Source organism: Thalassophryne amazonica, chromosome 10, assembly GCF_902500255.1.
Source record: "Thalassophryne amazonica chromosome 10, fThaAma1.1, whole genome shotgun sequence".
In the NCBI taxonomy this organism is placed as follows: domain Eukaryota; kingdom Metazoa; phylum Chordata; class Actinopteri; order Batrachoidiformes; family Batrachoididae; genus Thalassophryne; species Thalassophryne amazonica.
The window spans coordinates 31,238,956-31,250,925 of NC_047112.1; the positions used below are offsets into that span (position 1 = coordinate 31,238,956).

The 11,970-nt window shown below is 39.3% G+C and overlaps 1 protein-coding gene across 5 annotated transcripts in view; it reads left to right on the forward strand.

Annotated features, from left to right (window-relative positions):
* Positions 1 to 4,110, forward strand: part of eps15 (epidermal growth factor receptor pathway substrate 15) — a 119,052-nt gene extending 114,942 nt beyond the window's left edge. For 4 of the 5 annotated variants that reach the window (XM_034179702.1, XM_034179706.1, XM_034179704.1 and 1 more), the window contains exon 25: positions 2,875 to 4,110. In XM_034179702.1, coding sequence (XP_034035593.1) covers positions 2,875 to 3,018 — 144 coding nt within the window. In that variant the 3' untranslated portion in view covers positions 3,019 to 4,110. The remainder of the gene's footprint in view (positions 1 to 2,874) is intronic. The other variant, XM_034179703.1, reaches the window with a different exon arrangement.
* Positions 4,111 to 11,970: the final 7,860 nt, after the last annotated feature.

Below are 11,970 nucleotides of genomic sequence, written 5' to 3' on the forward strand. Positions count from 1 at the left end.
GAACATATGGGTAGTTGCCTTATTGACTCTCAGATTACCTCCCTAAACTGTTTCAAAATACGATTTATCGTAAGATAAGCAGTCACTGAACGCAAGCAGAGCACTCAGACACTTGACTGCGAACAATAAGCTTAAGTTGTACAACCCCAAATCAGAAAATTTGGGACAATATGGAAAATGCTGAATAAATAAAAATAAAAAGTCTGATTCTTTTATTTAGGTTGGTTTCTGTTTGGCAATTCAGGGCTAGTTCTGATTTAAATAAATGTTATTTCAAACACCTGATGTCAACAGGTGAATGTAATCATGATTTTGTACAAAAGCAGCATCATTAAAAGGCTGAGTTTTTAAGGAGTAAAGATGGGTAGAGGGTCTCCGGTTCATCAACAAATGTATGAGAAAGTTATTGAAATATTTAATAAAAATAATGTTCCTCAAAGAAAAATTTAAAAATTATTTACATATTTCAGCATCACCCATGCATAATATCATTAACCAATTCAAGGAATCTGGGGAAACCAGTGCGGAAGGGCCAAGAGCACAAGTCTAAGCTGAACACCCATGATCTCCAGTCCCTCAGATGTCACTGCATCAAGAACAGTCATTCATCAATAGATATAACTACATTGCAAGGAATTACTTTGGGAAACTTTTGTCAAGCATTACAATATGGAGTTACATTCACAAATACCACTTAAAACTTCTCTGTGCAAAAAAGGAAGTTTAATATTTAAACTCGTCCAGAAGTAGTATTGACCACTCTGGGCTCGGAGACATTGGGTTGGATCATCACACAGTGGAAACGTAGTCAGACGACTCAGTATTTTGGGTCTTTTTTTGTAATAAATGTGAGACGTACTCTCGAAACCAAAGCCAGAAAGATTCATCCAGACTATTATCAGCAGTAAGTCCAAAAGTCAGGATCTGTCATGGTATGGGATTGTGTTAGTGCTCTTGGCAAAGTAATTTATACTTCAATGATGATAAAAAATGCAGAAAAATACATTGAGATTTTAGAGCAACACATGACACCTTCAAGATATCTTTTCCAGGGATGTCCATGTGTTTTTCTTTAACATAACACTGCAAAACCACATTTTGCACATATTGTAATGGCATGGCTGTGGAAGTAGAGGGTGCAGTTATGGGCTGACCTGATCCCCAATAGAAAATGCGTGGAAAATTTTTTAAATGAAAACCGCATCAACGGTGAACGTACCGTTGCACACCTGAAGATGTGTTTGCATTAAGAAATGAGACAAAATAACACCTGAAACGCTTCATCGCTTGGTGTCCTCAATGCCACAACATGTTTTAGGTGTTTTGAGATGGAATGGCGACACTACAAACCGGTCAATGCTTTGCTGTTCCAATATCTTTTGGAATGTGTTGTAGGCCTTACATGCAGGAATGGATTCATATTACAACGTGAAAGGAAGTTTACCACACAAAACATGAAATATGTTGGGTTCATACTGTCTGCATTGAAATATGTAGAAGTCTGAATGTGCTTATCACTGGATTCTTTTTTATTTGCATTTTACTTGTCCCAATTTTTTGTTCACTGTCACCCCAATGGAGGGTCCAGAGAAATCCTGTCCATCCATGCAGCTGTCTGAAACTCTGTATTCCCTGTAACTTTTCTACAGTTTGAAACAACTTTTCCCTTGATGTTCTAGTAGGTCAGGTTCAGTGATGAGTGACCTTAACCAAATATTGAAGGTCACAGAGCCAAAACTCATGCCTGTCTATGATGAAAACTGTACTCTCACTAACTTTTGCAGTAAACATGCATCCCTTAGGGCCTTCAAAGCAGCATGTTTCTCTACCCTTCTCCATATTTGTGCCTCGAGTCAATCCTGTCTCAGAGGTCTACAGATGATTCCTTTTACTTCATTCTTTGTTTGTGCTCTGACATGTACTGTCAACTGTGGGACCTTATATGTAGACAGGTGTGTGCCTTTCCAAATCATGTCCCATCAACTGAATTTACCCCAGGCGGACTCCAATTAAGCTGTAGAATTCTCAAGGATGATCCATGGAAACAGGATGACCTGAGCTCAATGGCTGTGAATACTTATGTTCATGTGATTTCTTAGTTTTTGTTTGTTTGTTTTTATAAATTTGCAAAAATCTCAAAACTTTTTCACATTGTCATTATGGGGTATTATGTGTAGAATTTTGAGGAAAAAAATGAATTTACTCCATGTTGGAATAAGACTGTAACATAACAAAATGTGCAAAAAGTGAAGCGCTGTGAATACTTTCCGGATGCACTGTACATCCTTGCTCCCAATTTGGTACAGGTGTTATTTCTTTACAAAGTTATTGGGAGTATAGTGTTGTGGATAGTTTTGGTCCTATGACCATCAAAATTAGCTCAAGATCAGTTATTACTGAAGTTGAGTACAGTCTTCATCACACACACAAATACTATTTTTGGCTCTGTGACCTTCAGTTTTGGTCAAGGTCCCTCATAATTGAACTTAACCTAGACACTGAAGTGATGCATCCTTGTTGCAAATTTGGTAAACTTGTCTCAAGTCTATGAAAAGTTATAGGGATGGACAGCATTTCTGTGTCCCTCTGTCAGGGTGACAGTGGACAAACAAGTGAACTTAGTCTTTCTTTGGTATAATGACCCACAGAGTTAGACATTTCCCCCAAGGGACAGTTTGTTTTGACAAACATAATTTGCGTAGCTTAACACTGAGACGTGATGTTGTCCTGCTGGCCCACGATTGGGCTTACGGACACACATGCATGTTAATTATTTACACATTAGAGAACAATTTCTCATCTTTGCCCACTTTGTCCTCATATTTCTTTGTATATGTGTGTGTTTGTGTTTTCCTGGGTTGTTTGTCGATGAAACAGTATCCAACAGAAGAAGACATGATAGAGTGGGCAAAGCGTGAGAGCGAGCGGGAGGAGAAGGAGCGGCTTGCCAGACTCACCCAGCAGGAGCAGGAGGACCTGGAGCTGGCCATCGCACTTAGCAAGTCTGAACTCACCTGAGGAGCACGACCTCGACCCAACGGCACAGCCTGGTCCAGCCCGGAAAGCACCAAAGCAAAGTGGGGACTGTGTAGGACTGAATCGGCGGTCCCTGCTGCCCCCATGAAGAGACTTTCTTAGAATTAACCCCTCTTTCTATGCCTTCAGCCCAAACTGTGGTCACTCCTAGCCAGCATTACACCATCTTTTAACCCCCCCATCCTGATGGTCTCTGTGGTTTTTCTTTTGGATCATAGCAGAGGACCAAAGCTTCTGTTTAAAAAGGGATTTAAAAAAATTATATGCAGTGAATATGGATTTTTAGCTCGTCATGTGTTCAACAGCAGAATGTTAGTACCGCTTTATTAAAAAATAACTTATTGAAACACTCAGAAGAAGTTTGGACTTTGGTTTTCTCTGCTGTTGCTCACTTCTAAAACATGCAGTGAATTTAAGTGCAAACTTTAATACTCATATCTAACCTCGATATCCACCAGTGTGCTTCCAGCAGAGTAAATGGGATGGTGATGCATCAGTGTTTACACAGTATGAATGCAGAGACCATCTTTCAGTGCAGCCATCAGGTTTTCCCGGACTTGGTCAAACTGAATCCCATTGACAAAAAAAAAATTATATACCTAATTATAACATTTATAACATTATAATATATATAACATTAATATACCTGGAATAGAACTACAAACATTTTAATTAGCATTATATTTCAGGGCACACTACAATGGGTGGCACATAACCAATTTTACCAGATAGTTAACACTTAAGATGGAAGACAATGTAGTTTTTAAAATCTGTTTAGTCACTCGGAGGCTGATCGGTGTTCATGTACTTTAAGAAATGAAATGTTTAATTTATGGGTGATATGAGACATGATGGGAATAACACTGCTGACTTTAACAGATATTTGGTCTTGCTCAAGAGCATTTCACTGGGGTGGAGTGAGTGGGTTTTTATTCCAAGACGATGAGCCCCCCTAAACTGCTAAACTTTGGGCAACAATCGACCCTGCATGGATATGATGTAAAGATGAAGAAGGAGTAGTTGAGTTAAAACCTAGAAGTTGGGTTGTAAAACACTGAATGTATGTGTCTGAAAAAATAAGTTTTAACACTTTACCTGCCCTGTTCCTGAAGCTGATGGGTGAATTAGTTCTGATTCCTCCCTGATAACCTTTGTCCTTCAACCAGGAGGATCAGTTCCTAGCACAGAGTAGCTTCCCAAAAGCCAGTATTGCACTTAAAGCTACAGTGTGTATGATTTTGTGTTATCTAGTGGTGAGATTGTAGATTGCCTTATGTACTTGCTGGTCAGGATTTTGTTTCCCTTCATGTTTTTGTTTCATGCTCCTTTGCCTTCTCTTGTGATAGGCAAAATGTATGAGCCTACATTTCACAAAAATGAATGTTCTCAAACTCATTAGCGGTCAATAGGATGTTTATAGGAGAGTGACGACTGATGACCTCCATGATGGGGGCCTGCTCTCAATAGATATAAGGGCTCATTTATGGAAACACATTCATTCATTGTTGCAGGTAAATTATTATACAAATAATGAATATTTATAAGTTCAATGGTACCAATATTTAATTGGGTGAAAGATGGAATCTTCCATCTTTCACCCAATTAAATATTGGTTCCATTGAAAGAATGAAAAAACATTATTTGTTTTATATTACAGCAAAAATAGATCCATGTCATTTGATATTTTATTCATTTAGAAACAACAGAAAAGGGACTTACATTTTAGTGCTCCACTGCTGCTTAACAGTCCAACACAAACTTTAAACTGGAGTCCAAATTTGCAATGATATAGTCCATGATGCCATCCACTGATTTTGCGTACTTCCAAAAAAAGAAAAGACTTCATGTAGTTCCTCAGACCAGTGAAAAATCACATCAGAAATTGTCCAGCTTTTCATCCTGACCACTTTTCATGCCTCCAGACAGCGTAGTGGATTTTTGTGTGTGTGTGTGTGTGTGTGTGTGAGAAGAATTAGCAGCGTCACTTAGCTCCTTCAAATCATCCTCCGCCAGCAAAACAAACTGTGCTATGTTTAGCTAAATGCGGTTTAGCTAAATGTGCTATTGCACGCCACGCCCGGTAGTGTGAGCATGTATGGTGGTCGGGGCATGCAATAGCACATTTCATATAGCGCCAAAATTGAACGTTAAAAAGGAACTATTGCACAGTCAATGAAACACAATGGCAAATAGTATGAATAATCCATGTCACGTGACATACAACCCACGAATCAAATGACAAGGATTCACTCAGATGTTACATAAACACCAATGAACAGAAGGTTATGGAAACTTTGCTCCAATTCTACTGATAAACACCCGTAAATCCTACAAACTGTAGCTTTAAGCAGAGATTCAAGAAGTTGTTCCTCAGTCAGGCATATGCTGTCTAAATATCGATTTCACTTATTTAAAACCAACTGGATGAGCCTCTACTCTTCCTGTTTATGTGACAGTTTTCATTTCAGGAACTGACTTTCAAAAGTGACACCATACCAGGAAAAGCTTGTGTGTGTCTGTGGGGATGTAACTTGTAGAAAGCCTGGTGGCGTAAATGCACAGACATGCTCACATTGTTCATCCCGCGCTTCCTCGTGTCACATTGTCCTCGTACATGTTCATGAACTCTTGTGAAGTGGGACTGAAGCACAGAAGGCCTTAATTTCCTGTTTAATTTCTGATCATCATCCCGTTAAAGCTCCGTTGTTTTGTGTGTTTGTTTACCATCGTCCAGCTTCCTCTGATGTTTGTGCGTCCGCGGCCTTGGTGTTGCGCTGACATCAAATCATGTGCAGTTAATATTTGTTGCAAGAATACAGGAGTCATCTCTTCACTTTCACGCCAGTCTCCTGTCGTCGTGTTTTTGTTGTGGCATTCTGCGGCAACAAAACATGTTAGTGTTCATTGTACAGATTCCTGTTTTACAAGTCAAGAACCACTTATGTTTCTAGGCTCTATAGGCTTTCTAAAACTCAAGCTAATGGTATTTTATTTTATATTTTCTAATGTGTAAGAAGAAATCATTATTGCAATGTTTGGCCAGAGTATGTTATGCATTTAATTCAAAACTGAATAAATCTAAAAGTGTGCTTGTGGTGTTTATGTGACTTTGTGTTATCTAACACAATCGTTAGAACAGGAGGGTGAAACTATAATTTGTGCAGGAACATAATGTTTCGTGACACTACAAGTTTAACAAAACAAGCTCCCAATATAATGATGCTAACCTCCAGTTAGCTTTTGTTTTTGGAAAAACAATACAAAAAACAACTTAAGAACATTTTAATAACATACCTGATTAATAACATATTGAATGTGCAGGGTAGGACACAAAAGCCAAAATCAGACTACAGAAATGACAAGATACAAAACAAAATACACAGGGAGCCTTGCTGTTCACTTAGCCAAGGTGGGAAAATGAAATTTAAAGCTTTCTTCAAAATTTTCCCAAGCAATTTTTTTAACAGCAAAGAATTTTCTTTTTTACTCATATATTTTATTTTCATTTTGACAAAAGCAGAATTACAGCACAGTCCAACCAATATTACCGCCTGACATCTTGAGTCAGAATACAAAGCGTATTATCTTACAATTACAACCCCAAAGAAAAGGTAGAATGAGGAGGCGAAACCACCAGCCAATCATTTATTCCTTCCAGAATGACATCCATTTTGCCTGTTTGGCAACATATACATCTTTTTTCAGTCTCAGAAGAAAAGTCGGTCTCTAACTCATGAATCTCTTAGACAATTTCGCGCCAATACTGTGGGTGGGTAACCACTTAAAAATGCTTTTGTGTTTTTATTGTTACAATCAGTATTTGAAGAAGATAAGTGTCATTTCCTGTTATTTCTTCTCGTAAGTCCCCCAAATATAAAGCTGAGCATGTAAATGGGATTTGCTTGTCAAAAACTTGCTGCAAAATTTTCCAAATGCTGTCCCAGAACTGATGTAATCAGCTGTTTCATTTTCCTTTATTTATTTTAAGAAATACTGGCATATTTGCAAGTATCTGAAGAAGTCATGCTATTTATCTTTTAATGTCATACAGCTTTGTAATGCATTCTTCTCCATTATACAACCCCTGGCAATAATTATGGAATCACCAGCCTCTGAGGATGTTCATTCAGTTGTTTAATTTTGTAGAAAAAAAGCAGATCACAGACATGACACAAAACTACAGTCATTTCAAATGGCAACTTTCTGGCTTTAAGAAACACTATAAGAAATCAGGAAAAAAAAATTGTGGCAGTCAGTAACGGTTACTTTTTTAGACCAAGCAGAGGGAAAAAAATATGGACTCACTCATTCTGAGGAATAAATTATGGAATCACTAAATTTTCATCCCCAAAACTAACACCTGCATCAAATCAGATCTGCTCGTTAGTCTGCATCTAAAAAGGAGTGATCACACCTTGGAGAGCTGTTGCACCAAGTGGACTGACATGAATCATGGCTCCAACACGAGAGATGTCAATTGAAACAAAGGAGAGGATTATCAAACTCTTAAAAGAGGGTAAATCATCACGCAATGTTGCAAAAGATGTTGGTTGTTCACAGTCAGCTGTGTCTAAAACTCTGGACCAAATACAAACAACACGGGAAGGTTGTTAAAGGCAAACATACTGGTAGACCAAGGAAGACATCAAAGTGTCAAGACAGAAAACTTAAAACAATATGTCTCAAAAATCGAAAATGCACAACAAAACAAATGGGAACGAATGGGAGGAAACTGGAGTCAACGTCTGACCGAACTGTAAGAAACCGCCTAAAAGAAATGGGATTTACATACAGAAAAGCTAAACGAAAGCCATCATTAACACCTAATCAGAAAAAAAGGTTACAATGGGCTAAGGAAAAGCAATCGTGGACTGTGGATGACTGGATGAAAGTCATATTCAGTGATGAATCTCGTATCTGCATTGGGCAAGGTGATGATGCTGGATTTGTTTGGTACCGTTCCAATGAGATTTATAAAGATGACTGCCTGAAGACAACATGTAAATTTCCACGGTCATTGATGATAAGGGGCTGCATGTCAGGTAAAGGCACTGGGGAGATGGCTGTCATTACATCATCAATAAATGCACAAGTTTACGTTGATATTTTGGACACTTTTCTTATCCCATGAAAGGATGTTTGGGGATGATGAAATCATTTTTCAAGATGATAATGCAAAAACTGTGAAAACATTCCTTGCAAAAAGACACATAGGGTCAATGTCATGGCCTGCAAATAGTCCGGATCTTAATCCAATTGAAAATCTTTGGTGGAAGTTGAAGAAAATGGTCAATGACAAGGCTCCAACCTGCAAAGCTGATCTGGCAACAGCAATCAGAGAAAGTTGGAGCCAGATTGATGAAGAGTACTGTTTGCCACTCATTAAGTTCATGCCTCAGAGACTGCAAGCTGTTATAAAAGCCAGAGGTGGTGCAACAAAATACTAGTGATGTGTTGGAGCGTTCTTTTGTTTTTCATGATTACATAATTTTTTCCTCAGAATTGAGTGATTCCATATTTTTTTCCCTCTGCTTGGTCTAAAAAAGTAACCGTTACTGACTGCCACAATTTTTTTTTCCTGATTTCTTATAGTTTCTTAAAGCCAGAAAGTTGCCATTTGAAATGACTTTAGTTTTGTGTCATGTCTGTGATCTGCTTTTTTCTACAAAATTAAACAACTGAATGAACATCCTCCGAGGCTGGTGATTCCATAATTTTTGCCAGGGGTTGTATTACAATAGACTGTAATACCTTTAATTCTCCAGGATTTAAAACTTGAATCCATACCATTTGGTTTAAATTCTATGTTGTATGCAATCCAGTTTTTTTTTAATCCATAAGTTTAATTGCTTCATAATATCAAACCACGTGTGTATAGTGAACAAGGTGATGGGACTCAAGTGGTCCTGATAAGTAAAAGTAAGACCCTTCGGCTGCTCCCTTATTTTTACTCAGGCTCCCCACAGCAGATCCAAGGTGGATCTGTGAGTTGATTTGGAGTTTTACACCAGATGCCCTTCCTGATGCAACTCCACATTACATGGAGAAATGTAGCAGCGGTGGGGTTTGAACCAGGAACCTTCCTCACTGAAATCAAGCACGCTAACCACTTGTCCACTGCTAATTTATGATCACCAATCATAGCTTGGACTGGGATCCCCTTACACTCCCTGCTATGCTTGGTAGTGAATATAAGAGACGATTCAGAGACTCTGTGTGGGCTTCTCTCTGAACATTTACTGCTGCCATTAAACAAGTAACACCACATCTCCCCCCTTTAAAAAGAAATTACTTTTTTTCCAAGCCCGAGCAAACTCATAAGATTTTTTTTTTCTTTTTAGCAGCTCTCAGTAAGTCTTTGAAGCACTCAAACACTTCTTTTTGGTCTGCCAGATGTCTTTAGTGGTGTTTTCATTGAACTGTTGCAACAGGATCTGGCGGTTGGCTTTGTAATGGTTCCTCAGCCAGGTCATTTGTGGTGTCCACATTGCCAAATGTACTGTCAGGCTGTTGCACAGAACACTGGTGTGACACTTGTGGCTTGATATCAACACTGTCTCTTCTCCACAATGTTCCCTGGTCTGTCTCCATCTGATACGAACTTGGTGTTATTTCTCTTTCCACTGATCGTTGGATGTTCCAGTTGCCAGTCACATGATCTTGAATTCTGACATGTTCTCCCGGTTTTAAGTTGCACAGTGGTTTAGCTCTCATGTCATGTTGCTGTTTTTGTTTCTGTTTTCTCTGATTTTATCAGTTTTGACTTTGTGTGCTCTTTTTGGTGTCAACAGGTGCTCCCGTATTGGCAAGTTTGTGCGTATGCGTCGTCCTGTCAGCATCTGGGCTGGTGATCAGCCACTCTGCAGTGGTGCACTTCAATAGATCATTAAACTGATTGAAATCTGCCTTTCCATCATGTGCTTTCTTAATGAAACCTTTGACAACCTTCACTGAGCTCTCTGTGAGGCCATTTGATCTGGGATCATGTGGGCAGGATATTGTATGTTGGAACCCCCATTCACTGGCAAAGTCACACACTGTGGACATTGTCTGATACCAACTGACTTGGTATCTTGCAAAGACTGATTTCAGGAATGCAATGGTGGCTTTGCTAGATGTTGTCTGGAGTGTTGCAAACTTCAGGATAGTTTGAAAAGTAATCTGTTACTATGATGTGGTTTTTACCATTACAGTCAAACAGATCTGCTCCCACTCTTTCAAATTGGCTATTGGGCTTGAATATCAGCACATTTTTCATCATCAAGTCTCTCTTGTTTGTCCACTGCTCTGGACAGAGCATCTGTACTTTCCAGGCGTGTATGTAATCTTCACATCATATTTCTGTAGCCTTATCAACATGTGCTGTAGCCTCAATGGACAATCGACCAATGGTTTGGTTGTTGGCGACCAAGGGTTTGTGGTCAGTTACCACTTCAACTGCTTGTCCATATACATATTGATGGAAGCATTTATATGCGTTTATATATATATATATATATATATATATATATATATACACACACACAAGGTCTATTAGAAAAGTATCCGACCTTATTATTTTTTTCAAAAACCATATGGATTTGAATCACTTGTGATTACATCAGACATGCTTGAACCCTCGTGGGCATGCAAGAGTTTTTTTCACGCCTGTCGGTTACGTCATTCGCCTGTGGGCAGTCTCTGAGTGAGGAGTGTCCCACCCTCTCATCGATTTTTTCAGAACGTGCGGGCAGAGTCGCATGTCGGGCCGGACCCGACCGCGGGGGGTCGCGACAGGAAAAACACCTCCGTTGGAAACCTTAACGGGCAAGTTGGAACATGCCCAAGCTGTTAAACAATGTCTCAGTTACTCACTTGTTGAAAGCCATCAAAAGCCGCCTGAATTTTACAAATGGTTTTCAACACGGAGGTGTTTTTCCTGTCGCGGCGCACACAGAGTCGTTTCGCCGAGTCGTTTCTGTGACGACTCGGCGAATTTGCACGCACGTCTTTCATTAAAAAATGTCAAAACAGTGGAATGTCCACATAAAGTCCTCATGCCGGCCTCTTCTGAATCTTCTCTGTTCTCTCACGATGTCCTGGGTGAATTAAGCCTTAAATTAGGATGTTTTTAGGTCGAAACAGGCAGACGACAGCGCCTGGAAACGCTGCGCGACATCCCGCTCTATGGGAAGTCCTTACACCGACAGAAACACCCCATAATCTCTCATCCGCCGTTAAACTTTTCACCGAAAACCATCTTAATTTCTCGAATAGTGTCCACTCGGATATTCCTCACAGGTCCAGAAAAAATTTTGATAAAGCAACGCGCGCCGTCTCGAGCACCGTGTGAAACAAAGGAATTCAGCCGAGAGGGCGGGACCACATCTCACTCAAGGCCTGCCCACAGGGAAATGACGTCACCGACACGCGTGAAAAAACTCACGCATGCGCACGAGGGTTCAAGCATGATTGGTGTAATCGCACGTCATTCAAATCCATATAATTTTTTTTTTAAATAAAAAGGTAGGATACTTTTCTGATAGACCTCGTATATATATATATATATATATATATATATATATATATATATATATATATATATAGCAAACTCACATATAATGGATTCAGGTGGTCCAGCAAATTTTGTCCGTTATAATCCAAATCCGCTATATATAGAGAGAGAGAGAGAGAAAATGAAAGACTCATGTCACCAAACAAACCTGGTTCTATATTCCAAACACGTCATTATTGTCAAATAATGCAATATTTTTCTAAAGGTGTCGGTTTGTCTTTTTTTTATGTTCACCTTTTAACCTGTTTGATTTGACACCCCTAATCCGGAGGTCTTTATGACCGCAGGCAGAAGCACTCCGCGGGGGTGAGGAGCACAGATCTTGTTTTATGCTGATGAGGAGCAGACTATTTTTTTTTTTTTTTCTTTTTAGGAGCACA